Here is a 24724-nt window from a genome sequence, read left to right on the forward strand (position 1 = left end):
TATGACCTATTTTAGCTTTATGCTAATGAGTTTCTCAATGGACAACTGGGCGTGTTTTACTATATGACCAAGTGGGCGTTGTGGAGAGGAGTGGTGACAGAGCCTCTTTAAGTGACTTCATTATCCATTTCTTATGATTATGAAAGAAAAATTTAGATTGTTCATCCATCACCCCTTAAAGTGGTTGTCCACTACCGGACAACTGAATAGGTCTGGATAGGTCATTAGTGTTTGATAGGTACGAGTCCGACATCTGGACCCCGCACCGATTTTATGCTCCAGTGGCCTCCGGGCACCAGACATCCATGCCGGAAGCAGATGGCTCTGGTCACGGAATAGCGGCAGAGCTGCAGTACTATTTAAGTGAATAGGACCAGAGCTGCAGTTCTGCAGCACAGCCGCTATGCATTGCATACTGTGCAATGACATCTGGTGCCCACAGCTGATCGGTATGTGGTCCGGTGGATAGGTCATCAGTTGTGTAGTAATGGACAACCCTTTTAAGATTGAACTATATTATACACTTCTAAATAAACACTTGAATATGGGTAATAATTCCATGTGAGCGGCATTTATTAGGATTTTGGCATAGTCTCATTTGTTACAGTCTATTAAAATAAGCCATCAGAACTCCTTATACATTGCTTGGAAGTCACTCTGAATGTATTATCTTAATGACTTAGGCTTCGTTCACATCTGCGCCAGGGTCCCGTTCTGACGTTCCGTCTGAGCTTTCCGTCGTAATGGGATCCTGACTGACACAAACGGAAACCAAAGGTTTAAATGAATTCAATGGTGATGGATCCGGTGCCAGTGGTTTCCGTAAGTCTCCGTTGTACAAGGGTTCCGTTGTTTTGACGGAATCAAACGCGTAGTCGACTGCGCTATTGATTCCGTCAAAACAACGGAACCCTTGCACAACTGAGACAAATGGAAACCATTGGGACCGGATCCCTCACCATTGAAATCAATTGTGATGGAAACGGAAACCTATGGTGTCTGTCAGGGCTCCATTCCGACGGAACGCTCAGACGGAACGTCGGAACGGAACCCTAGCACAGATGTGAACGAAGCCTAAGTCACACATACCCAGGATACCTCAGTAACATGATAAGCTCTGGTCTCAGTTTATCTAACAACATTGGATAGTGATTCAAAATTCCATGTTACAAAACTCGGAGTGTATGTGCCCCTGCCAGATGAAGCTGTTCTACATTACAGGCCTCTCTGACAGCTGATGATAAATGGACTATATTGTGTTTTACAGTAAACACAACTTCATTTCTTCTTGGTTTTAGTGGCCTGACATCCTTGTTTTATATTTTGTCTATTAAATTGATTTGTTCGCATGAAACTAATATCCAGCTGCTGTGCGTCCTGAATTCACAACCTCCTATCTATACTAGAAATCACTATGCTACACTAAGTATTCTTCATGTCTTCCTGTCCCATTGTCTTCATGTTGTTGACCAGCCGAAAAGCTTTATTGTTGTTTCCTCACAATTATGTTCTACTAACAAAATATTCCCAGAAAGCCATTTATGCCTCTCAATTCAAGGACAGATAACATAAGCCTCATGCAATAGCCTGCAATCTTGCATAATGATATATATATATTCTCAGTTGTCTGTTTTCTTAAAGCCACATGCCCACGATGCGGATTCGCTCTGCAGATTTTCTTGCCGCAAATCCGTGGTGTAAAACAGAACCATCAAAAGATTTTTAAAGTAATCTCATCTACAGGTTGCAGAATTTCAAAAACGGAGCCATTCACTTTCATTGAACACTGACACCTTTCCGTAGCACTACGGAAGGGTGTCCGTGCCGTGGAAATGTTCCGGGAATTATGGAACATGTCCGTTGTTTCGCATTTTGCGGGCCGTGCTCCCATACTTTGTATGGGAGCACGGCCCGAAAATGCGGCTGTTAGTCAGCGGCCGGCCGTGCCCGCAATCGCGGGCCGTGATTGCGGGCAAGGTCGTGTGTATGAGGCCTTAGAATTGTATCTGACAAGTTTATAAAAAAATGCACCAAAACCGCAGAATAAAAACCATACTGATTTCTGCATCAAAATGGAAAAACCGCACCTAAAACGCATTTAAAAAAAGCACTGTGGAATTTCCTATGTTTACCTGCGGTTTTGATGCGGATTTACCGCATCCAATTGTGCAAAGTGTGCATGTAGCCTAAAACTTCTCATAGTATTCTGTGACACAGAATGGTATGTTCTGTCAAAAAGTTAAAACAACGGCCGTCACACAGACGCATGAATTTCAATGGGGCCGTTCACACGGCTGTTGTTTCAACGGACCGTGTGAGTGAAGGGTCCGTTGAAAAATAGAACATGTCCTATTTTCTTCCGTTTTCACGTATCCCTTTATAGACTCAAGTCTATGGGGTTCCATGAAAACCGGACGCACACGAGGGTAACGCGGACGTGAAAAAGTCTGCCTGTATTTTATGACTCTTGAACAAGGAGCCAATAGTTGACCATTCGTTTTACCAATAAAGTGAATTATTATATCTCCCAATCATTAATCCTATTTTCTTTTTGCATAAACACTGATGTAGACTAACATTTTGGATACAGAAATAATTTTTGACACAAAGTGATATTTTAAGACTCCTATTAACATTCTGTAATACAGAATACCAAATACCAAAATACCCAATATCAAAAATGACAATTTGTTAATGCAGATTTATACTTTGTGGCATATAATATTTGTAATTATATAGTTCATCCTTTTTGTGTACTAGTAATTCATGAAATATTTAATTTAACACATTTTTTTGCTTAGATCAATATAAAGTTAAGAAAAATAGAAAAGATTCTCCTTTTGTTTTCCAGATTGAGCAGGACTATGGGGGCTGAAGATCTTGCACATAAGATGATGAAAGGTTGTCCACGTGAGAGGATTTCTGCTGAAGATGCCCTTCTTCATAAATTCTTCAGTCTATTGCCTTGCCAGCTTTACCAGCTATCTGATGGTATGTTTTAGTGCACATCTTATGTATTTTATTCATTTGGCAAACTCCCAAGCAGCACACTTGGTTACTATTTGTTGGTGAAAAGCTTGGGGCCTTTTGGGCATATCATAAAATGGTAAATCGGGATTATTACAAAATGATATATTGCTCAGTATGTAGATGAACTCAGAAAAGTATAAATCACGTCCATGGGATTAAGTATGTCTTGCTAAAAAGCCCAAACTCTGCTAGCACTGAGACATATTGTATTCTCCTTACAGTATTGATGCAGGGCAAACCATCTAGAACTCTACAATAGAGGGAAATATTGAAGTTCTGTTTAATGGGTTTTCTAGATTAGAAAACACATTTTTGTATACCCTATTAGGGAATACTGAATTAATAGATGGGGTTCACTCTTTAGGATTCTCATCACTTGGTCAGAGTGGAGAGCGGTTACAGGGAGTGTTTTTCTCCTTTCCTGTCCTGCATTACATATTGTGATATGAATGGGCACTGTGTAATGCTTAATTTCCCTGTGGTGCCTTCAGGGAAATTGAACACACTGCTAGATTTCCCCACAGATTACAGATTTTTGTCAGGGTACTATTGTAATAAAATGGTATTGTCCAAAGAGGACAACCCTCTGTTCTTGGCCAAGCCTAAGGGCCCTTTTAGACGGGCCAATTATCGGGCAAACGAGCGTTCACAGAACGCTTGTGCCCGATAATTGCCTTGTGTAAACAGGGCAACGATCAGCCGATCGTGTAAACAGGAGGACTTGCTGCCGACATGAGAGAAATGTATGGGGATGAGCGATCATAGTAATGAGTACTCGTCCCCATACAAGCTTCTTGTGATAGGAGCAAACGAGCGCCGATCAACGAGCTGTTTCGTTGGTCAGCGCTTGTTTATACGGCCCACGTCGGGCCGTGTAACATCACCTTAAGAATCTGCCATTGCAGAAATGTGCTTATGTGCGAAGAGTGTGTAAAGCTCAGGTGATTGAGGTCTAGAAACAATATACCTAAAATGCCACAAACAGTGAATCATATCAGTTCTTGCATGATTTCCATCCTGTACAAATCAACTATAATACATAGAAATATTAGTCAATGACCCCTGCAGAGAAAATGTTTAATTAATGGCAGTTGCATCTGCGCGTAAAAGTATTGAGTAATGGTAACGGTATCAGTAATTTTTAAAATGGTTCTAAGACAAATTAAAGGTCTTTCTCCGCTTTGGGCAATGTATGTTTAATAGAAAGGTCCCTCAAAATTAAACTGATCACAGCAGATTCTAGGGCTGGGACCCTCATAGATCAGTTGTAATCTGTGTGGGAACCCTGCAGCAGATGTTAATTTCCCCTGCAGCGCCACCTCAGGGGAAATCAAGCATTACATGGTGACCATTGAAATCAATGAGCTGTCCTTGTAGTGCACACTCTTTGTAGCGATTCTCTGCTGTGGCTAATTGATGGGGGTTCAGAATAAGGGACTCCCCTCTATTAACTCAAACTCCCTAATGGGATGTTTTAGAGAGACGATAACCGAGGACTGCATGAATTCTCCAATATACATTATGAGAGGAAAGGAGCCATTAGTAGAACATGCAGTCCTGTTTCCTGTCTACATTAGTCTGTACTCTGACAATAAAGCAGTAGATACAATCTGTCGTAAAACAACCTGTGTCTGATGACGGGCTGACGGCTGCTCCACTAGTTGAATGCTTTTGCTCATAAAGGGAGCAATGTCGATAACAGAAGCGTATTGGAGACTTCCTATTGTTACCATTCCTTAATATACAGTATGTGTAGTTCTATCTCATCTTCACTAATGATGAGCCTGCACTGCAAGGGTAAGGCTTCGTTCACATCTGAGTCAGGGCTCCTTTCCGTCTGAGCTTTCCGTCGGAACGGATCCCTGACTGACACAAACTGAAACCATAGGTTTCTGTTTCCTTCACCATTGATTTCAATGGTTACGGATCTGGTGCCAATGGTTTCAGTTTGTCTCCGTTGTGCAGGTGTTCCGTCGCTTTGACGGGATGAATACCGTAGTCGACTAGCTCCGTTGGAACGGAGCCCTCATGCAGATGTGAACATAGCCTAATGTGTACTGTACACTTTTCTAGGTTAGCAATCTACAGCTGTTTTCACAGTTAAATAAAATAAATGTAAACACCAATATAGCATATATAATAGAGTTCTATAAGCATAAACGCTCCTTTTATTTGCTCGAGATGTCCTTCTATACTACAATGCTGCAGAAATGTCTAATTTACAGTGGTTGTCCTGAGAATCCGCCAGCAAACGATAAAATGTCAGATAGTTATCTGCAAATGGGATCTGTCTAGGATACAGAGTGTTGTAAAGCAGCCTGCTGACAGAAATCACAGAATCTGAGGGTTTTTAAAGTCCCCTTCATGTTGCTACTTTTTTAGATCGCTTCTGCTGTGAAGGAAGCCATTCAGGTAATTGTTATATTGGAAAAGTATTTCTAAACTTAGAGATTCACTTTAATTTTTGCGTGGCAGCTTTACTGTAACATTTAGTAGTGTTCAGATGAAAAAAACGCATATTAACTTTTTTACCATTTGTCAATAGGACAACTAATTTATTAATAGGGTAATTCACATTTAAAATTGTAGAAACTAATTAAAACATTTAAATACCCTTCTGGACATAAGTGCTGTCCTATTGGATTTCTATTGAAATTGACTCTGGAGTGTTGTGATACACTCGATTTAACAGCATGAACACCAGTCCGAAGCTTATGAGGTTCGTGCTGTTTCACCATTCTTTTTTGTTGCTGTCATAGGGACATGTCAGATGATTTGATTGCCGGGCATCCAGGTGCTGAGACCCCGAGCAATAGCTAGAATAAAGGGGAACTCTGCTGAATGCTGTGCACCTTGTTTGTCATTTCTTGGCACTTCTCGGTGAGCATTTATGGATAGTAGAAACCATATGGAAAGTATTCTGATTTTGACTCTCCAAGGCAACGGGCACCGAAAAAGTACAGCACTCAGTTTTTTCTAGTTTAAAGGGGTCTCTGCACCCAGACCACTCCTGACGAAAACTTCTGACATGTCTCTATGACATGTCAGGAGTTTTATGAAATTACGGAGACCCTTTAAATTCCTTTGACTAATCAGCAGTGCTAAAGAGATCGCATGACACCGTTTGGTGCTGTTGAATAGTTTAAAAATATAACTGGGAAGAAATTAGTCACCACATGTGCTCATTAGCATACACGGCACACTTTATTAATGTCTCCTGATAAAAATTTGGTGGACCAATTTGTTTAGTGCTATTGGGGTATCTTGATTTAATGGCTCCCATTCTGAGGACAGTTTTGAGAGTTGTTATAGGGGAAACAAAGAAGCACGTTATCACTAATGCTGGTTGTTAAATGGTGATCTATTGCTTGTATATGTACTGCATACAAAGGCAATACACAGAAGGGTAATATACTGTATGTACATTCTAACTTTGTGTATTTTGAATTAGTATATTCCCTGATTTCCATTGTGAGATAAGGCTGTTGATAGAGGATGTTTGTACCATCTGGTTCTCAGAAGTTATACAACTGTCGGAGTGTTTTCTTTTTCAAATGATTCTTATCTTTTGGACAGTATGTCTTGCAAGTGACAATTCCATACACCTGCAATCTCCTACTAAATGGTAGTAGACATCTCCTCAATCTAGAGTTCTGCAAGTAGAAGGTCAATGCTCATTATTACTAGAAACCAGCTAATAAAAAGCTATACAAAACACATGGCAATGACTTAATCACATGTCCAGAGGTCCCTTGATAATCCTTTTGAAGGATTGCCCCATAAATTCTTAGCATGCCTACTCTTTATTTGGGTTATCTCTTAAATCCTGAACAGGCCAGTTTACCACTTATGTCTTCCTATAAATGTGTAGGATTTCAGCTCTCTCATTACTAGGACTCTAAGTCAACGGAACATTCCATTTATCCATATGGTGAAGCTATGCTTCTAATTCCTAAATAAACATTCTGGAAATGGTGAAGAGCTTAAAGGGTCTACTTCAATTCTGAAACTACTCATCAACCATTCTATGCAGACAGTGCATATCTTTGTGAACTAAAAAATATTAGTTTTTCTAACACATGCTTTCAGATACTGACATCTCCTGTTCTCATATATTTTCAGAATATTACACAACTAACAGATGGCGAGGAATGTGGCAGCCAGCATGCTAATGAAAGTATTGGCTTCCTGCATTAAAGGATTTGAGTGAAGCCCAATATCTGTCTTTTTTTAATGTGTCCTACATTAGTATAAATGTTTATGTCAACTTGTTTATGGGTAAAAATCCCCCACCATTGTCACTCAACCCTTATCGGAGCCAAGGGTGTATCCATCCATGGCAGAACAAGCTTTGGGAAAATGCAAATGTTGGTTTCTCTCCCAGTTTCCGGTTACCCTTGTACCAGACTTTACATTTTTCTTAGAACTCATACATTAATATTTACATAACAAAACATTATCTATTGTATTAACATAGAAAACAATAAACAAACATTAAACAAACACATATACTAAAGACACTGTAATCCTCTTATATGAAGCACTTCATCACTGGAGGCTTTTAAATGCCACATCCCTAGTTTTACTTTGAAATGCTCCAGCTTACAACCTCATGCTCACAACCATGTGTAATTCAGACCAGTAATACTTTGCACAATACAGAACCGTGGAGTTTCCATAACTTGTTTCTAAATTCTTCATCCCATGAAAAATGCCATGATTTGTTTCTCGCTTATTTCGCGTGAAACCTCCAACATTAACTTTCTTTGCCTCTGTATAAAAGCCGAGGCACACGGAGGTACAGTATGGACTCATAGACTATGGGTGCCAAATAATAGATCAGTAACTCATGGTAATATAGTGCATAAGTCCTTGTTTTATTAAAGTTAAACAACTGAAAGGGTTATTCCCAACTTTTAAAGTGGCATATAAGGATATGATATAAATATATGATTGGTGACGGTCCAACCTCTGAGGTCCCCACTGATCCTCCGAATGAAGGGGCTGCAGTGCTGATTTAGAGCTGTGTCACCTTAACTGTTTTAACTGTGCCCCAGCTACCAGGTGTATGGGGAGCTGTAGCATGGCCCCATTCAAGTCAATAGTTCTGGCTGCAGTTCCCTGCACAGCCGGGTGGCCAAGAGCACCACTGTGCAGAGAGAACTTGGGGGCACACCGCTAAATCAGCACTGCGGCCCCTTCGTTCTCAGTATTGGTAGGGGTTCCAAAGGTCAGACCACAACCGATCAAAAAGTGATAGCATATAGTAGTGACATGCCATCACTTTATAACATTGGAATAACTCTTTAATAACATTAGATTTGTTATGTTTATGTTCCTGAGTAAAGAAGGGGTGTGCAGTTGGCTCATCTTGAAGGAAACTGTAATGATCACTGTGCGTTCTGCAAAGCCTAGATTTCCCTGAACCAAATTTTTTTTTTTGTAGTGACTGTAGTGATCACATTCAATCACTAAAAAGGGGGGCGGGGTCACAACAGTAAGACCCACACAATAAGTTCAGCTTGACTGCAGGTGACGCACAAACTGAAACTGGACAATCCCTTTAAGGGCCTTCATGCTTTATTACATGAAAGTGTGACTATAGTTTGGGCTTTAATCTTCTTGTATTATATAACTATGTTTTACCCTTTTGAATATATGCACCGAAGCCTTAGAAAACGAACATAAAATAAAACTCCAACCAATGAACACTTAAATATATATTTAATTAATGTTACTCTAGAAAACAAATAATAGGACTGTGGACATACTTAGAAATTGTGACATCCTTTTATTTGTAGGATTACTTGTATCATTCAAAATTTTTACGACTAATGTCCAAACTTTTATCTGTATACTATACTATACTATACTATACTATACCATACTATACAGTTTATACGTTTAACTTTGCAACCCTAGACACATGCCTAGTTTGTATATATGATACATAAAGCCATATACAAATAATGACATAAGTAGCCACCAAATAGAGGAATATATCATACAGGGCATACGTCAATCTCCTGCCAAAAACAAAAATATTATTTTTTTCTCTAAGTTTGACTAACTAACGCTCCCACTCAGTCCCGTTCTCAGAGATGGAAGACCCATTGTAAAAAAAAAGTACTTGGGAAAGGGCTTCTTTGAAAAACTGTGCATATAATTTTTGGTTGGATATTGCCTTTAATTACACATATATTGTACAATGAAATATTAAAAAAACTAAAGTTACATTCACACAGTATTTGTTATCATCATTAAGACTTTGTACGCCTGAAGAAACGACATTATATAATAGTAGTCACCGTTCACAGCATGTACTAAGAAGCTGTTAGAGGACCCAAAAAGAAGGACTTGTTATTTTTTCTGTCATCAGTTTCCATGAAGCGATATTATCCCACTTATGAAATAAAAGAAAATCTGAATTTATCTCCTGTAAATATTGAACAGAGCCAGACAGGGTAGTAATCGTGACAGTGAAGGACAGCTATATCTGCATTGCTCTTCACTCCTCAGACAGACACAGAAGATAAATCTACACTGACAATTTTATCAAAATAAAAAGATAGAATCTTATATGAACCTGCCTATCTGTGGAGAAGAGAGGGGGGCTTCACAGCAGGAGGGAGTTTGACTTTCTTTTCTACATATAGGTTTTTTTTTTCCATGCAGAGTTTAAATTATGCCTGATAAAAGGAGTTTCGTAGACATGCGAGTTCTTTCAAACCCTCCTGGCTTCCTCCCAATTAAATGAGGTTTGTCAAAGCCATGGGGCTCTGCCACTGTATGAGAGGCGGACAAGCAAATCCCGCGGTGACATATCCAGTCCCCAAGGGAACAGATGAAAGTGCCTGCAATAGCATACAGGAACAGAGATGGAGAGAGAGAGAGACAGAATAGATATAAATACAGAGGTATATGAGGAGAGAGGTGGAAGCAAAAGAGAAATAGTGAACAGGCAGGACCAAGGTATCGAAGATAGAGAGATAATACTGAAAATATCCAAAAACTAGAGAGAAAAAGTAAGGAAGGAATAGAATACATATTGTATTTTAATATGATATTGGTTGAGATAACCTTGTTAGCTTTGTTGTCACAGATAATTTAGGATCACATCACATGGCGACTTGCTGTCATCGGAAACACAACATGACACGTGTTGATTTGAGTGGTCCCAGTTTCAGTCAGATATAGTCCATCATCATGACCACATTGAGCCCCTCACTTTGTGCAGCAGTGTCAGTAAATTGGCCTAAAGATCACACAATTGGTCAAATACTTATGATAATTGTACTACAGAGAAATGTGTCCATAAGACCACCTCTATGAGAAGACAACCCTGATCTAGACAAGATTTTTCTATGATTGATTTTCAATTCTCTTATATTCTATATACAGTGGGTATAAAAAGTCTATACACCCCTGTTAAAATTCCAGGTTTTTGTCATGTTACAAAATCAGTCCAAGATTAATCATTTTACAACTTTTTCCACCTTTAATGTCACCTATAATCTGTACAATTGTATTGAAAAACAGGCTGAAATATTATAGGGTGGAAAAATAAAAATAAAGAACAAAAATTACGTGGTTGCATAATTATGCACACCCTTAAACTAATACTTTGTTGAATTACCCTTTGACTTTATGACAGCATTCAGTCTTTTTGGTTAGAAGTCTATCAGCATGGCACATCTTGACTTGACAATTGTTGCCCACTCTTCCTTGCAAAAGCACTCCAAATCCGTCAGATTGCGGGGGCATCTCCTGTGTACAGCCCTCTTCAGGTCACCCCACAGATTTTCAATGGGATTCAGGTCTGGGCTCTGGCTGGGCCATTCCAAAACTTTGATCTTCTTCTGGTGAAGCCATTCTTTTGTTTATTTGGAGGTATGCTTTGGGTCGTTGTCGTGCTAAAAGGTGAAATTCCTCTTCATCTTCAGCTTTTTAGCAGAGGCCTGAAGGTTTTGTGCCAATATTGACTGATAGTTGGAACTGTTCATAATTCCCTCCACCTTGACTAAAGCCCCAGTTCCAGCTGGAGAAAAACAGCCCCAAAGCATAATGCTGCCTCCACCATGCTTCACTGTGGGTATGGTGTTCTTTTGGTGATGTGCAGTGTTGGCTTTGCGCCAAATATACCTTTTGGAATTATGGCCAAAAAGTTCAACCTTGGTCTCATCAGACGATAACACATTTTCCCACATGGTTTTGGCAGACTTTATGTAGGTCTTTGCAAAACATAGCCGGGCTTGGATGTTTTTCTTAGTTAGAAAAGGCTTCCGTCCTGTCACCCTACCTCACAGCCCAGACATATAAGGAATATTGGAGATTGTTGGCACATGCACTACACAACTAATACCTTCCAGAAAGTCCTGTAGCTCCTTTAATATTGCTGTAGGCCCCTTGGTAGCCTCCCGGACCAATTTTGGTCTTGTTTTTTCATCAAGTTTTGAGGGACGTCCAGTTCTTGGTAATGTCACTGTTGTGCCAAATGTAATCCACTTCTTGATGACCATCTTCACTGTGTTCCATGGTATATCTAACGCCTTGAAAATTCTTTGGTACCCTTCTTCTGACTGATGCCTTTCAACAATCAGATCCCTTTGATGTGTTGTAAACTCTTTATGGATCATGGCTTTTGATGTCACATGCAACAAAGAAAATGTCGGGCAAATCCTAACAGAACAGCTGAACTTTATATGGGTTTACTCAGAATCACTTTAAATAATGGCCGCTGTGTACTGACTACTATTTAACATGAGTTTAAATGTGATTGGCTAATCCTGAACACAACCACATCTCCAATTATAAGAGGGTGTTCACACTTATGCAACCACATTATTGTAGTTTTGTTATTTTCATTTTTCCCCTCTAAATGATTTCAGTTTGTTTTTCAATGGAATTGTACAGATAATGGGTCACATTAAAGGGAACCTGTCACCAGCATTTTAGCTATAAAGCCAGCAATACCTGGTGAAAGTGGGTGAAAAATCATTGTCATCTAAGCTATAAATATGTTCTAAGTAAGCTCTGAACCTTTAGTATTCCGTTTTTCAGTGGTCCCACGCCGTATGCAAATGAGCAGAAAAGAGTCAAATCTTCATCTGAAAAGAGTCAGATTTTCATTCCTCCAGCGTCTCAGAGTGGACTCCACCTCCTTCTTTTTGATTGACAGCTCCTTAGCCAGTAAGGGCTGGACAGGTGGCAACGGTGGGCGGGGTTAAGAAGCTGCGTCCCAGAGGGAAAAATAATTACCATAAAAGGCGGGAAGAGTTTAAACGACGATATTTACCGACAGAGGAGGACTTCAGGAAAGAAGAGAACAGGAACGAACTCTGGACAGCTGCGGCCATTGAGGAGTCAGGCAAGTTTAACAGGTAAGATGTTGATGACAGGATCCCTTTAAAGGTGGAAAAAGTTCTGAAATTATTCATTATTTTAACAGGGGTGTGTAGACTTTTATATCCACTGTATAATGTATGGAGAAAAGTATTGGGACACATCACTTAATCATTGAGTTCAGGTGTTTCATTCAGTCCATTGCCACAGGTGTATAAAATCCAGCACCTAGCCATGTAGTTACCTTTATAAACATTTGTGAAAGAATGGGTTGTTTTAAGGAGCTCACTAAATTCCAGTGTGGTACTGAAATAGAATGGCACCATTGCAACAAGTCAGTTCATGAAATTGCTGCCCTCCTAGATAATCCACTATTAACTGTGAGTGGTACTATTGCAAAGTAGAAGCGTTTTTGAAACCACACAACTCAGCCAATTCAGCCAATTCAGCATGGCAGAACACGTAAAGTTACAGAGCAGAGTCACCAAGTGCTGAGGAGCATAGTGCATAAAAGTTACAACGCTCTGCTGACCTAACAACTGCAGAGCTCCAAACCTCTTCTGGCATTAACATCAGCCCAACAACTGTGTGCTGGGAGCTTCATGGCATGGCTTTCCATGGCCGAGCAGCTGCATGGAAACCTTACATCACCAAGCGTCAAATGGAGTGGTGTAAAGCACGCCGCCACTGGACTCTGGAGCAGTGGAAACGTGTTCTGTGGACAGTCTGACGGAGGAGTCTGGGTTTGGCGAATGTGAGACGAATATTACCTGCCTGACTACATTGTGCCAACTGTTTGGTGGAGGTTCGATAATGCTATAGGGTTGTTTTTCAGGTGTTGGCCAAGGCCCCTAATTTTGTTAATGCTTCAGCATACCAAGACATTTTGGACAATTGTATGCTTCAACTGTGTCTGACCTCACAAATGCTCTTCTGGATAAAAGGGAAAAATTTCCTATATACACTACCGTTCAAAAGTTTAGGGTCACTTAGAAATTTCCTTATTTTTGAAAGAAAAGCACAGTTTTTTTCAATGAAGATAACATTAAATTAATCAGATTTACACTCTATACATTGATAATGTGCTAAATGACTATTCTTACTGCAAACGTCTGGTTTTTAATGCAATATCTACATAGGTGTATAGAGGCCCATTTCCAGCAACCATCACTCCAGTGTTCTAATGGTACATTGTGGTTGCTAACTGTGTTAGAAGGCTAATGGATGATTAGAAAACACTTGAAAACCCTTGTGCAAGTATGTTAGCACCGCTGTAAAAAGTTTTGCTGTTTAGAGGAGCTATAAAACTGACCTTCCTTTGAGCTAGTTGAGAATGTGGAGCATTACATTTGTGGGTTCGATTAAACTCTCAAAATGGCTAGAAAAAGAGAGCTTTCATGTGAAACTCGACAGTCTATTCTTGTTCTTAGTAATGAAGGCTATTCCATGCGAGAAATTGCCAAGAAACTGAAGATTTCCTACAACGGTGTGTACTACTCCCTTCAGAGGACAGCACACACAGGCTCTAACCAGAGTAGAAAGAGAAGTGTGAGTCCCCACTGCACAACTGAGCAACAAGACAAGTACATTAGAGTCTCTAGTTTGAGAAATAGACGCCTCACAGGTCCTCAGCTTGCAGCTTCATTAAATAGTACCCGCAAAACGCCAGTGTCAACGTCTACAGTGAAGAGGCGACTCCGGGATGCTGGCCCTCAGGGCAGAGTGGCAAAAAAAAAAAGCCATATCTGAGACTGGCTAATAAAAGGAAAAGATTAATATGGGCAAAAGCACACAGACATTGGACAGAGGAAGATTGTAAAAAAGTGTTATGGACAGACGAATCGAAGTTTGAGGTGTTTGGATCACACAGAAGAACATTTGTGAGACGCAGAACAACTGAAAAGATGCTGGAAGAGTGCCTGACGCCATCTGTCAAGCATGGTGGAGGTAATGTGATGGTCTGGGGTTGCTTTGGTGCTGGTAAAGTGGGAGATTTGTACAAGGTAAAAGGGATTTTGAATAAGGAAGGCTATCACTCCATTTTGCAACGCCATGCCATACCCTGTGGACAGCGCTTGATTGGAGCCAATTTCATCCTACAACAGGACAATGACCCAAAGCACACCTCCAAATTATGCAAGAACTATTTAGGGAAGAAGCAGGCAGCAGGTATTCTATCTGTAATGGAGTGGCCAGCGCAGTCACCAGATCTCAACCCCATAGAGCAGTTGTGGGAGCAGCTTGACCGTATGGTACGCAAGAAGTGCCCATCAAGCCAATCCAACTTGTGGGAGGGCCTTCTGGAAGCCTGGGGTAAAATTTCTCCCGATTACCTCAGCAAATTAACAGCTAGAATGCCAAAAGTCTGCAATGCTGTAATTGCTGCAAATGGAGCATTCTTATTATTTCAAATAAAAATCTGTATTTCTAACCTTGTCAATGTCTTGACTATATTTTCTAGTCATTTTGCAACTCATTTGATAAAAATAAGTGTGAGTTTTCATGGAAAACATAAAATTGTCTGGGTGACCCCAAACTTTTGAACGGTAGTGTAGATTGTTACAGTCCTGCTTACAAATGTCGATGGCTCACATTTATCAAATGTGGAGTCATTTTAGTTAACGTCTAAGTTAAAGCTAGACTACTTTATTGACACATACTGCGAAAAACTTAATGACTGCATGTGCTATCTTTGATAACTCTGTCACAACATACATCACTGCTATTAACATTCACAGTGTCTAAAATGATGGCACTTTTTCTGTATAGAACAGTGATGCAACTTTTTTTTCTGATTTGCGCTCACTTGTCACTCCAGTTTTACAAACTGATGTGCATGGCGAAAATTACGTCCCACAAAGGACAAAATAATATGTTGGCGTCTCATGCACCATAAAATGCACAATTAGATTGATAAATGTGGCACCCAACCTACAGAAACCACATGTGGTTATGATGATAATGCTGTATCCCTACAGCTATTGTTAATTGTAATGATCTACTGTAAATATTTTAAGGTTATGGATACCTTTGCACAGAATTTTTTTTTTCTGCTCATTTGCTTCCTAAATGCAAAAATAAGCATTTTCTAAATAGTTTTCATTAAAAGTGTCCTACCATTTTTCTGCTGTAGAGCCTGTGTAGCTCCTCTACATGGCTGGCTATCCTGCTGTTTCTGACGTAGATACCACAGCACACTGCTCCTGAGTGATGGACATGTGTCTTTTTTTTCAACCGTACAAAATGTGTAACTGTGGTGGCGATTTCTACAGCAGGGAGAGGGAGAAGGTGGTACATGGAAGATCAGAGTGTGGAGAAGGAGGAAAGCATTTAAGTCTTTAAGGAGGGCAGATCACAGGCTGTCAGTATCAGAGTGTAGATAGGGACGAAAATCCCACAGGCTATCATTGTAGCGAAAAAGGAAAAAAAACAATGGCAGGCAGTATCTTTTAGCACAAAGAAGAGGCGATCCCTCATGGGATGTAGAAGGAGAAAGCTGTACAGGAAACAATTTGTGCTTATACATGAGAGCTAGTGAAGATAGCAGCAAACTCACATCCAGCATGTATTATTGGGAGAAACACGTCCACAGGAGAAAAGTCTAAAACTAGGAGCAAGTTGTAAGCTGCATATCAGGTGGTCTGAAAATGAATGAAGATTGCAGCCTGAAACTTAGTGCAACTTTTTTAAGTTTAGGTAACCACTACCATACGTAAATATATATTTTTTTCCATGTCAAAGGTGTCCGTAGCCTACAATCCAAATGCTCTTATTCCATAACCAATTTGTCTCTTGTTAGGCCAAGGGCATCTTGTAAGGTTAAGGTCCATTTACATGGACCAATATTCGGCCGAATGAGTGTTCTTATGAAGTATTGGCCCGTGTAGACAGGGCAGCAATCAGCCGACAAACAAGCAAACGGACCATATAGTTTATGCAGGATATAAAATCATAATTGTTGGCAGCATAATTCCCTGTGTAAACAGGGAAATGTGCCGCCGACAATGATGCAAACTGTTGGGGTCTGAACGATCGTTAATACCCATACAGAAAGCATTGGCCTGTGTAAATGGGCATGTTAATGAGCCCTGATCGACTTGTTATATCGTTGATCTGCTATCGTTATGGGCAGAAAGGCCTGTGTAAACTAGCCTTTGAGATCCTTTTACACTGGCCAATTATCGGGCAAACCTGATAATTTCCCTGTGTGAACAGGACAACGATCAGCTGATGAATGAGCAAATGCTCATTCATCAGCTGATCGTATCGTTTAAATACTGAAAATATTATCGTTGTATGTAAAAAGGGAGATGCGTTGCCGACAAGATAATAATGTATGGTAGCGAGTTCTCGTCCCCATATTAGCTCCTTGTGGATGGAGCAAACGAGCGCCGAGCAACTAGCTGTCTGGTTGATTGGCGCTCGTTTACACGGCCTGGGTCAGGCTGTGTAAAACTACTTTAAAGGGAAGGTGTCATGATTTTTTTTTCTATTATATTGCTTTTAATAAAGTATAAACAAAAATTGGATTTATTAGTGTTGTCACGTTCTAATTTTTACTGTGTTCAAACTTTTACTTCTCTATGGGGCTGCCATTTTTTTTTCATCTCTGTATGTGTCGATTAATGACACATACAGAGATGGAATACGGCACATACAACCCCATAGAGAATGCGAACATGCGCCGCTCCCACAAAGACCAAAACGAAGCTCGTTCGCAGTGCGAAATCCGGCGCCATTTTCATGTGGACCGGAAGCCGCTGCCGGACAGTAAGATGACGACTTCCGGTCACAGCTTCCGGCCATATGTTCAGGCGCAAAGAATAGGAGCGTATACCAGCGGAGGCGGTGGCAGGTAATTTGTGTATTATGATTATGTGTGTGTGTGATGATGTGATGTTTGTATTATGTTCGTGTGATACTGTCTGTTGAGCCCAGTATCTAATCCTCCTACACTGTGCAGTCGCTCAGAAAATGGCGGCACACAGTGTAGGAGCTTTGAAGATTCAAACCCTTCCTTCTCCTGGCACTAGCCAGAAGAAGAGAGGGGGGATTGTGTGAGGACACTAGAGAGAGTGTGTCCACCCCAAATTTGCAGCATAAATCAATGAGGTTGACAGTGACCATGCTGCAATTTTGGGAACTGCTCCCTCTAGTGGCCAGCACATGGAAGTGTTATAAATTAGAATCTAATTTATAATATTTCCTGACTTGTGAAAAAATTAAAAAAATGATAACAATGTGTAATCACTTAAATAATAATTGTTTAACTGAAAAAATAAAAGAATAATTTCTAGCGACACATTCCCTTTAAGTGTTAGCAAAGATTCATTGTGCTGATAAGATAACAGTGGTCTTATCTCAATGAATAGATCCAGTTACACCTACCTAGAGCACCGTTTGGAAATAAGTGATCTCTTAATTAAGACAGTGAGCTTCCAGAGAAGAAAATACACAGCATAGGAAACAGCAAGTGAAATAAAGCCACTAAGCACACAAGATAATAAAATAGAAGATGAAGAGAGTGTGAAAGACACAGAAGATGCCTTCGCTCCCTGGCAATTTCTTATTAACTCTGAATCTGACAGTCTAATTATCTCTGGAGCCTCGTGCGCAGAATAAATAAATATGCAAGTGACTGCCTAGAATTGGAAGATGGGAGATTAACTGCGTCGACAAGCAGACAGGGAGAACAGTTTATTCTCAGATTGCATCTGCACAGTGTTATATTATCTTCTCCAACTTAATGAGCTGCCTTGAATGTACACAAGTTTCTGGGTTGAACTGATTTTCAGTTTTTTAAAAGTTTAGAGCTCAACAGAACACTTCACTCATAGAAACTTAGCTGCCAAGTATATCTCACCATATCAATAAATAATAAGCCTTTCATCTGAGCTACTATGTTGACCTGTTTATGTAAATGAGATCTATATATGACCAGGTTTAACATGTATGTTCATCTTTGAACCCCGTTTTACAATTTATAGATTGATATAATGTATAATTTACAATTCTGCTGGTTGTTATTGGAAACAGTCAGCAAAATTGTCAACAGACCCACTAACACTTTTAGCCTCCTTTAAAGAAGTAGGAAAATTAGTTTTCCCTAATTGAGTTTATTGCATATCACCTTGTATAAATACCATACCTCCAAAAATACAAATAACCAGTGCACGCTCTGTATAGAGCCAGCACAGAATATTGGAGTACAGCTCTGGAGCCAGTAGAATTGTAAATGCAGCTCTGGGCTATAACACTGGGTAAAACTCAGGATCAGTACAAGATGAGCAATGCAATGTATTTACAAATATTATCAACTTTTTTTTGTAGACAAATTCCTATTCGGACATATTGCTCTCACTCTGGGGAAGCGACATTGAAATGTCGCAGCTTTTCTCCCTGGGTGTTTCTGAAGCCAGATCAACAGCGATCAGCTGATCGCTGTGCCAACTTCATCTCCGATTGTAGAAAGGGCAATTGAGGACTGCAATTTCATCACAATTACTTCAGTCTGCAAAATAGAAGACCTTTTTAGCTGGATGTATTATACAAGGTATTCCAAATGTAGTGGACTTTTTGTTTTGTAACAGGCTAAAATAACTGAACAAGTGTCTATTGCACAAACCTCTTTATGAAATTTGGTCGCTAAATGCTGATCATAGGAACTGAATATTTGGGATACATCTAAGGAGAGCAATGTACACTGCGCAAAAAAATTAAAGGGACATTTAAGCATCACAGTAAAACCCCGAGTCAATTATACCAATCTGAATGTTTAGGCAGTTCATGGATGATGAAGGCATTGATGCCATTGAATCGCCCTCACATTCTCCAGACCTGAATCCAATTGAGAATCTCTGGGACATTATAAATCAGTGCATCAGACATGAGGTCACTGATGCCCTGATCCAGCCGTCTCATCAGGAGCATGCCAAAAACGTTCTCGGAAGTGCATACATTCACGCGGGGCTCATACATATTATTGAGTCACATTATGAATTAAGTGATAAAATTCATGCAAATTGGGATCACCTGTGATTTAAATTTTTAACTTTGATTTTTGGGGTGATTGGAATCCAGCCCTCAATTGGTTGATGATTTTGGTTTTAATTGACTGTGTTGTTTTCAACTAATTACACAATTTATATTCATAAAGATTTTCAACTTGAATCTTTCATTCATCGAGATCTGATGTGTGATTTAAGTGTTCCCTTCTTTTTTTTTTAAGCAGTGTATATTTGCCATCCATACTGAGTCATCTGTACTGAAGAGTCTACAAGGACCACGTTTTTTTATTCTGCTACACATTGTTCTGTATAAAACGTTATGATAATAAGGCTTTGTTCACATCTGCGTCGGGGCTCCGTTCTGGCATTCCGTCAGAGCTTCCCATCAGAATGGAACCCTGACCGAAACAAACGGAAACCACCGTTTGCATCACCATTAATTTCAATGGTAATGGATCCGGTGCAAATAATTTCCGTTTGTCTCAGTTGTGCAAGGGTTCCGTCGTTTTGACGGAATGAATACCGTAGTCAACAAACGGAAACCATTTGAACCGGATCCGTCACCATTGAAATCAATGGCAATGCAAACGGAAACCTATGGTTTCCGTTTGTTTCAGTCAGGGTTCCGTTCTGACGGAAAGCTCAGAAGGAACGCCGGAATGGAGCCCTGAAGCAGATGTCAACGAAGCCTTAAATGGGTAAATTGCCTTATAGGTATTGCTAATCTAAATAGAGCCAGTCCTTTTTGTCGTATGGTCACAGACACTATAGTATAGTAGCTGTAACTAAAGGACCGTTGGGTAAAGACTTACCATACGTGTGTTTACTTTCAGTGCGGTCCATATTCACTGTACCTGGGCTAAGTCTTAAACCTGAAATCCGAGATCTGTTTATCCCTCATCGAAAAGTTTCTCAGCAAGCCGTACATCATAAGCCATGGTGAACATTACAAAGGTGAGTCTACTCAGCACCTGCTCATGTGCCAGTGTAACAAAAGTGCATAACAAATGTATGTATACTATGCATTTACTTGGAAAGTAAAAACTGAGTCTGCAGTAAAACTCATTAATAAGTGTCTATGTTAGGAGAAAATTGTCTTTGCAAATTCCAGTTATTCGTCATATTATTACTTTTAGGGTATGTTTACATGCATACTAAAAAATGGGCGTCTTTTACCCGCCGTTTTTGGAAAACGAGGCGTAAAAAATCGCCTCGTCGGAACAGAACATCATATTTCCTATTGCAATCAATGGGCAGATGTTTGAAGGCGTTCTGCTTCCGATTTTTCAGCCATTTTTCGTGATGTTTATGGCCCGAAAAACGTTCAAAAATAGCCCGTGTGAACATACCCTTATATAGAATACTTTACATAAAATTAAACAAAAGTTTATTCATATCAATGTCTACCTGAGCTTACAATCTAACGTCCCTAAAGCTGGCCAAAGATAAGAGATTCTTGACAATATGATGTCTATGTAGACAGTTTGACTTCACCCAGTGTTTCCTGACAGGATCAGACAGGTTAAATTCCATCCAGTCCATGCCCATTCTTTTCGCCCCTCTTTTCATAGACGTAGACATAAAGTAACAAGATACATTTTTCAGATACAGAGCTCAAAACCCCCTGTATACAAAACGTTAAATGCTAAACTTCTGGTTGCCTGCAGCGTCCACTAGAGGGAGCTTACCTCATATTGTTTATATATTGAACTCAAGGTAGACATTCACTGCAAGGCCAAAATGTGCAGCATCCTGATAGGGAATGTCTCATGTATTTAATTTTAGTTTCATGAATTAGATGTAAGTCTATAGAATAGGAGTAATGTGTGTTTTTTTTTTTTTTTATGTTGTAGCTATTGATTATCTCCATATTGGAGATGCACACTTCCTTTCTGTATTATCTGTCTAGACAGTGGAGCAGAGTGTGTGCGCTTTTTGGCAGGTGGAAAGAATAGGAGTCAATTGACAGAGAAATGTCATAAACTCTCACAGTCTCCAGGAAGTGATGTAGTACAGTTCTTCCCCCAGAGACCATACAGCATACAGAGCCAGACCCATAGCAGTGTTTCAAAAAAAATGTTCTGGAACCCCTGAAAAAATCTTAACTTGGGGAACCTCTTCCAATAATTTTTTTGCTAAGGAGAAAAAAGGCTAAAAAAAAGCAATACTTAATACTTATAAATAAGCACCTGAATTTTGCTTTAAAATTGAAAAAAAATAAATTCTAATTCCCAGTCATTGGATGGTAAGCTTGGGATAAGTTCTACTTCTCAACACCATTTGACTGCTCTGTGTATAAACTTTATAAGCAGCCATAAAAGCCGCTTCTCCCCTTTATAGTCGCAGTGTCAGGACAAACGCTTTTGTGTCACAATACAAATTCAGCCACTATGCCCCTATAACAGACACCAAACCCCCTTAATGACAGCCTTCATAACAGCTACAGAACGCCCATAACAGTGTCTACATACCCATTGCAACCTCTGTACCTCCATAATAGCCACTTCTCCCGTTAACAGTCACACTCCCCAGAACAGTTTTTGTGCCTCAATAGTGTCTTTATAATATAGAGTCTGCTAAATATACCCCAACTCTGCACACACACACACACACACACACGCACACACACACACACACTCCTCAACATTGAAATTGCACCATCAAGAAGGTCAAGCCGTAAAGTTACGCAAATCGAGGAAGTAGCATCTGGCGCTGAGATCTGCAAATTATGACATTTTCAAGCGCCTACCTCCAATCTGATGCACGTAAGAGGAACATAAGAGCCAGATTGAAAGCAAAGTTTTTTAGCCACATGAAACCTCAAAAATGGGATCAAGTGGTGTGGGATGTGTAGCGTCCATGGCCACGGGCCGTCGGGTTTACCCAACTTCTGACGCCTGCAGCCACGGATCAGTGAGCACAGGCTCGCATCTCCTTCCTAGGAGACGCCAGCGCTCACTTCCGCTCCAGTCCGCTGTGTCCCGTAGGGTGCACACGCACGTTCATGCCCGGTCTTATAGGGCCAGCGCGCGCACATGTGGACAATCATCATAATAAACTGCAATGATTTCCTGGACTATAAGAAGGGCCCTGCCCTTCTGATCCTTGCATAAGCGTTGTTAGTGTATCCCAGGTTAGTCTTGCAAATGGTCCCTTAGTGTTTTCCCTTTCCAGTTGTTACCCGTGCTCTGTTACCTGTTCCTGTATCCCGTGCTGTGTTCTTGTTCCTGTGCCTACTAGTGTTGGAGTCGTGTCTAGTGCCCCTGCAGTCGTTTGCCACGTCCTGTGTCATCTGCAACGCTCAGTGCCATCTTCCACATCCAGTGTGATCCGCCACGTCTGGTGCAACGTGCTGCACCTTCTGTCATCTGCCACGTCCAGTGCAATCTTCCACGTCCAGTGTGATCCACCATGTCTGGGGCAACATGCTGCACCTGCTGTCATCTGCCACGTATGGTGTAACCTTCTGCACCCACCTCCATCCGTGCCAAAGCCTCGGCCACTGTCTGGACTATTCAGGTACCCTAGTGCGGGACTTTGTATTGCTGGGGTTCTCTGTGGTTTGGCCAGCTGCCTCCCCGCTATGGCGGTGCGGCCTAGTGGGTCCACATACCCACGGACCATGACCGGATGATTGTGCGAAGCCTCCTGTTCATCTTTGCCAGTTATTGCCACTTGTCGCAAACTGAGAGGGACAGAATCCTTGAACTAAGAGAACTTGGTTTATCACCCCGACAGATCGCTATGCACCTAGGCCGAGATGGGAGCACTGTTCAACGCTGCACATCCTGGAGGTTGGGAGAACAACAACAAACGGGAATGACAGCAAGAGGTGTGCCGAGAAGAACCTCTGCACAGACAGATAGTCTGATTGAAAGAATGGCACATAGTGATCCTTTCTGTATTGCAAGTGAAATTGGATGTCATATCCCAAGCCTTGGGCGGCAACCAATGTCGACATAAACCATCAGAAGATGTTTTCATAATATTGGGCTACGAGCCAGACGTCCATCTACAGGTGTTCCATTAACCACACCCCACTGGTCACAGAGGCTATCATGGTGCACAGCAAGACGGCAATGGAGGCTGGAATGGAGGTTCATCCTCCTCAGCGATGAGTCCCGCTTTTGTCTCGAATACAATGATAGCCAGAGATCGGTCTGGAGACCATGTGGGCAACGCCATGATGGGAACATCATACCAGTCCTACTCCCTTGATTATGGTGTGTGGTGGCATAATGTATTGTAGCCAAACCCCTCTTATCTTCATTTCAGGTACACTAACAGCTCGGCATTACCTTGATTTGGTCATGGAACCAGTGGTACAATCATTCCTCCAAAGTGTCCCAGAAGTCGTTTCTCAACAGGACAATGCCAGGCCGCATGTTACTAGTGCTACTGTGAGCAACCTGAAAGGCCTAAACGTTCTACCTTGGCCTGCAGCGTCTCAGAATGTCATTGCAGCGTCTCAGAATGTCATTGGTCGGCAATTGCAAAGGGAGCTGCCAGCAGCCAATCTTGCATGCCCAAGATCATTCAGCGTGGTATAACACTCCTCAGACAACCATTAATAACCTCATTGATAGCATACCAAGGCGTGTAAGTGCGTGTATTTCTGCGTGTGGCGCTAATACTGAATAAATAAAGATGCTTGGAATATTTTGTTTGCATTTTTTTATCATTTGCAGATCATTACCATGTCTATCTATCCTGTGATTTCCGCAATTCCAAAACTTTTCCTTCTTGGTGTTGCAATTTCAATGTTGAGGAGTGTATATATATACTATATATACAGTTGTACACATTCCTATAAGATCCAGGCCCGGACTAATGAGCAAATGTGACATACAGGAATGTGTATGAATGTGCAAGGGCTGGGGTACATTTAGCAGAATTTATAAACTTTGCATATATGGAGTCCAAATATAAAGTCTGCAGTACATATGCCATATATCATGTATGTGCAGGGCTGGGGTATATTTAGCAGACTTTATATATAGACTATTCTTTTTTTTTTTTGTACATTTGTTACACTTAATTGTTACAGATCATCAAACTACTATATTACAGAAAGATAGCCCAAGTAAACACAAAATGCTGTTTTTAAATGATGATTTCATTTATTGAAGGAAAAATGCTGTTCAGCCCTACCTGGCCCTATGTGAAAAAGTAATTGCCCCCTTAGCTACTAAATCAGCCAGTTAACCTAATTCAATTGACAATTGGGCTTAATTTCACTAGCCACAACCAGGCATGATTACTGCCAGACCTGTTGAATCTAAACATCACTTAAATAGAACCTGTCTGGCAATGTGAAGCCGGGTAGAAGGTCTTAAAGAACAGCA

The 24724-nt window shown here is 40.6% G+C and overlaps 1 protein-coding gene and 1 long non-coding RNA gene across 8 annotated transcripts in view; one reads left to right on the top strand and one right to left on the bottom strand.

Annotated features, from left to right (window-relative positions):
• The window catches only part of CDK15 (cyclin dependent kinase 15), a 161786-nt gene that overhangs the window by 130396 nt on the left and 6666 nt on the right, over positions 1-24724 (top strand). For 3 of the 7 annotated variants that reach the window (XM_075829738.1, XM_075829739.1, XM_075829740.1), the window contains 2 exons: positions 2852-2991; positions 20213-20333. In XM_075829738.1, coding sequence (XP_075685853.1) covers positions 2852-2991; positions 20213-20322 — 250 coding nt within the window. In that variant the 3' untranslated portion in view covers positions 20323-20333. Of the gene's footprint in view, positions 1-2851; positions 2992-5255; positions 5443-7152; positions 7242-20212; positions 20334-24724 lie in introns of those variants that run through there. The other 4 variants (XR_012849506.1, XR_012849507.1, XM_075829742.1 and 1 more) reach the window with 3 other exon arrangements.
• Positions 1-24724, bottom strand: part of LOC142655504 (uncharacterized) — a 92217-nt gene that overhangs the window by 20998 nt on the left and 46495 nt on the right. The window lies entirely within an intron of this gene.

The sequence above is a fragment of the Rhinoderma darwinii genome, chromosome 6, assembly GCF_050947455.1.
Source record: "Rhinoderma darwinii isolate aRhiDar2 chromosome 6, aRhiDar2.hap1, whole genome shotgun sequence".
Classification (NCBI taxonomy): Eukaryota; Metazoa; Chordata; class Amphibia; order Anura; family Rhinodermatidae; genus Rhinoderma; species Rhinoderma darwinii.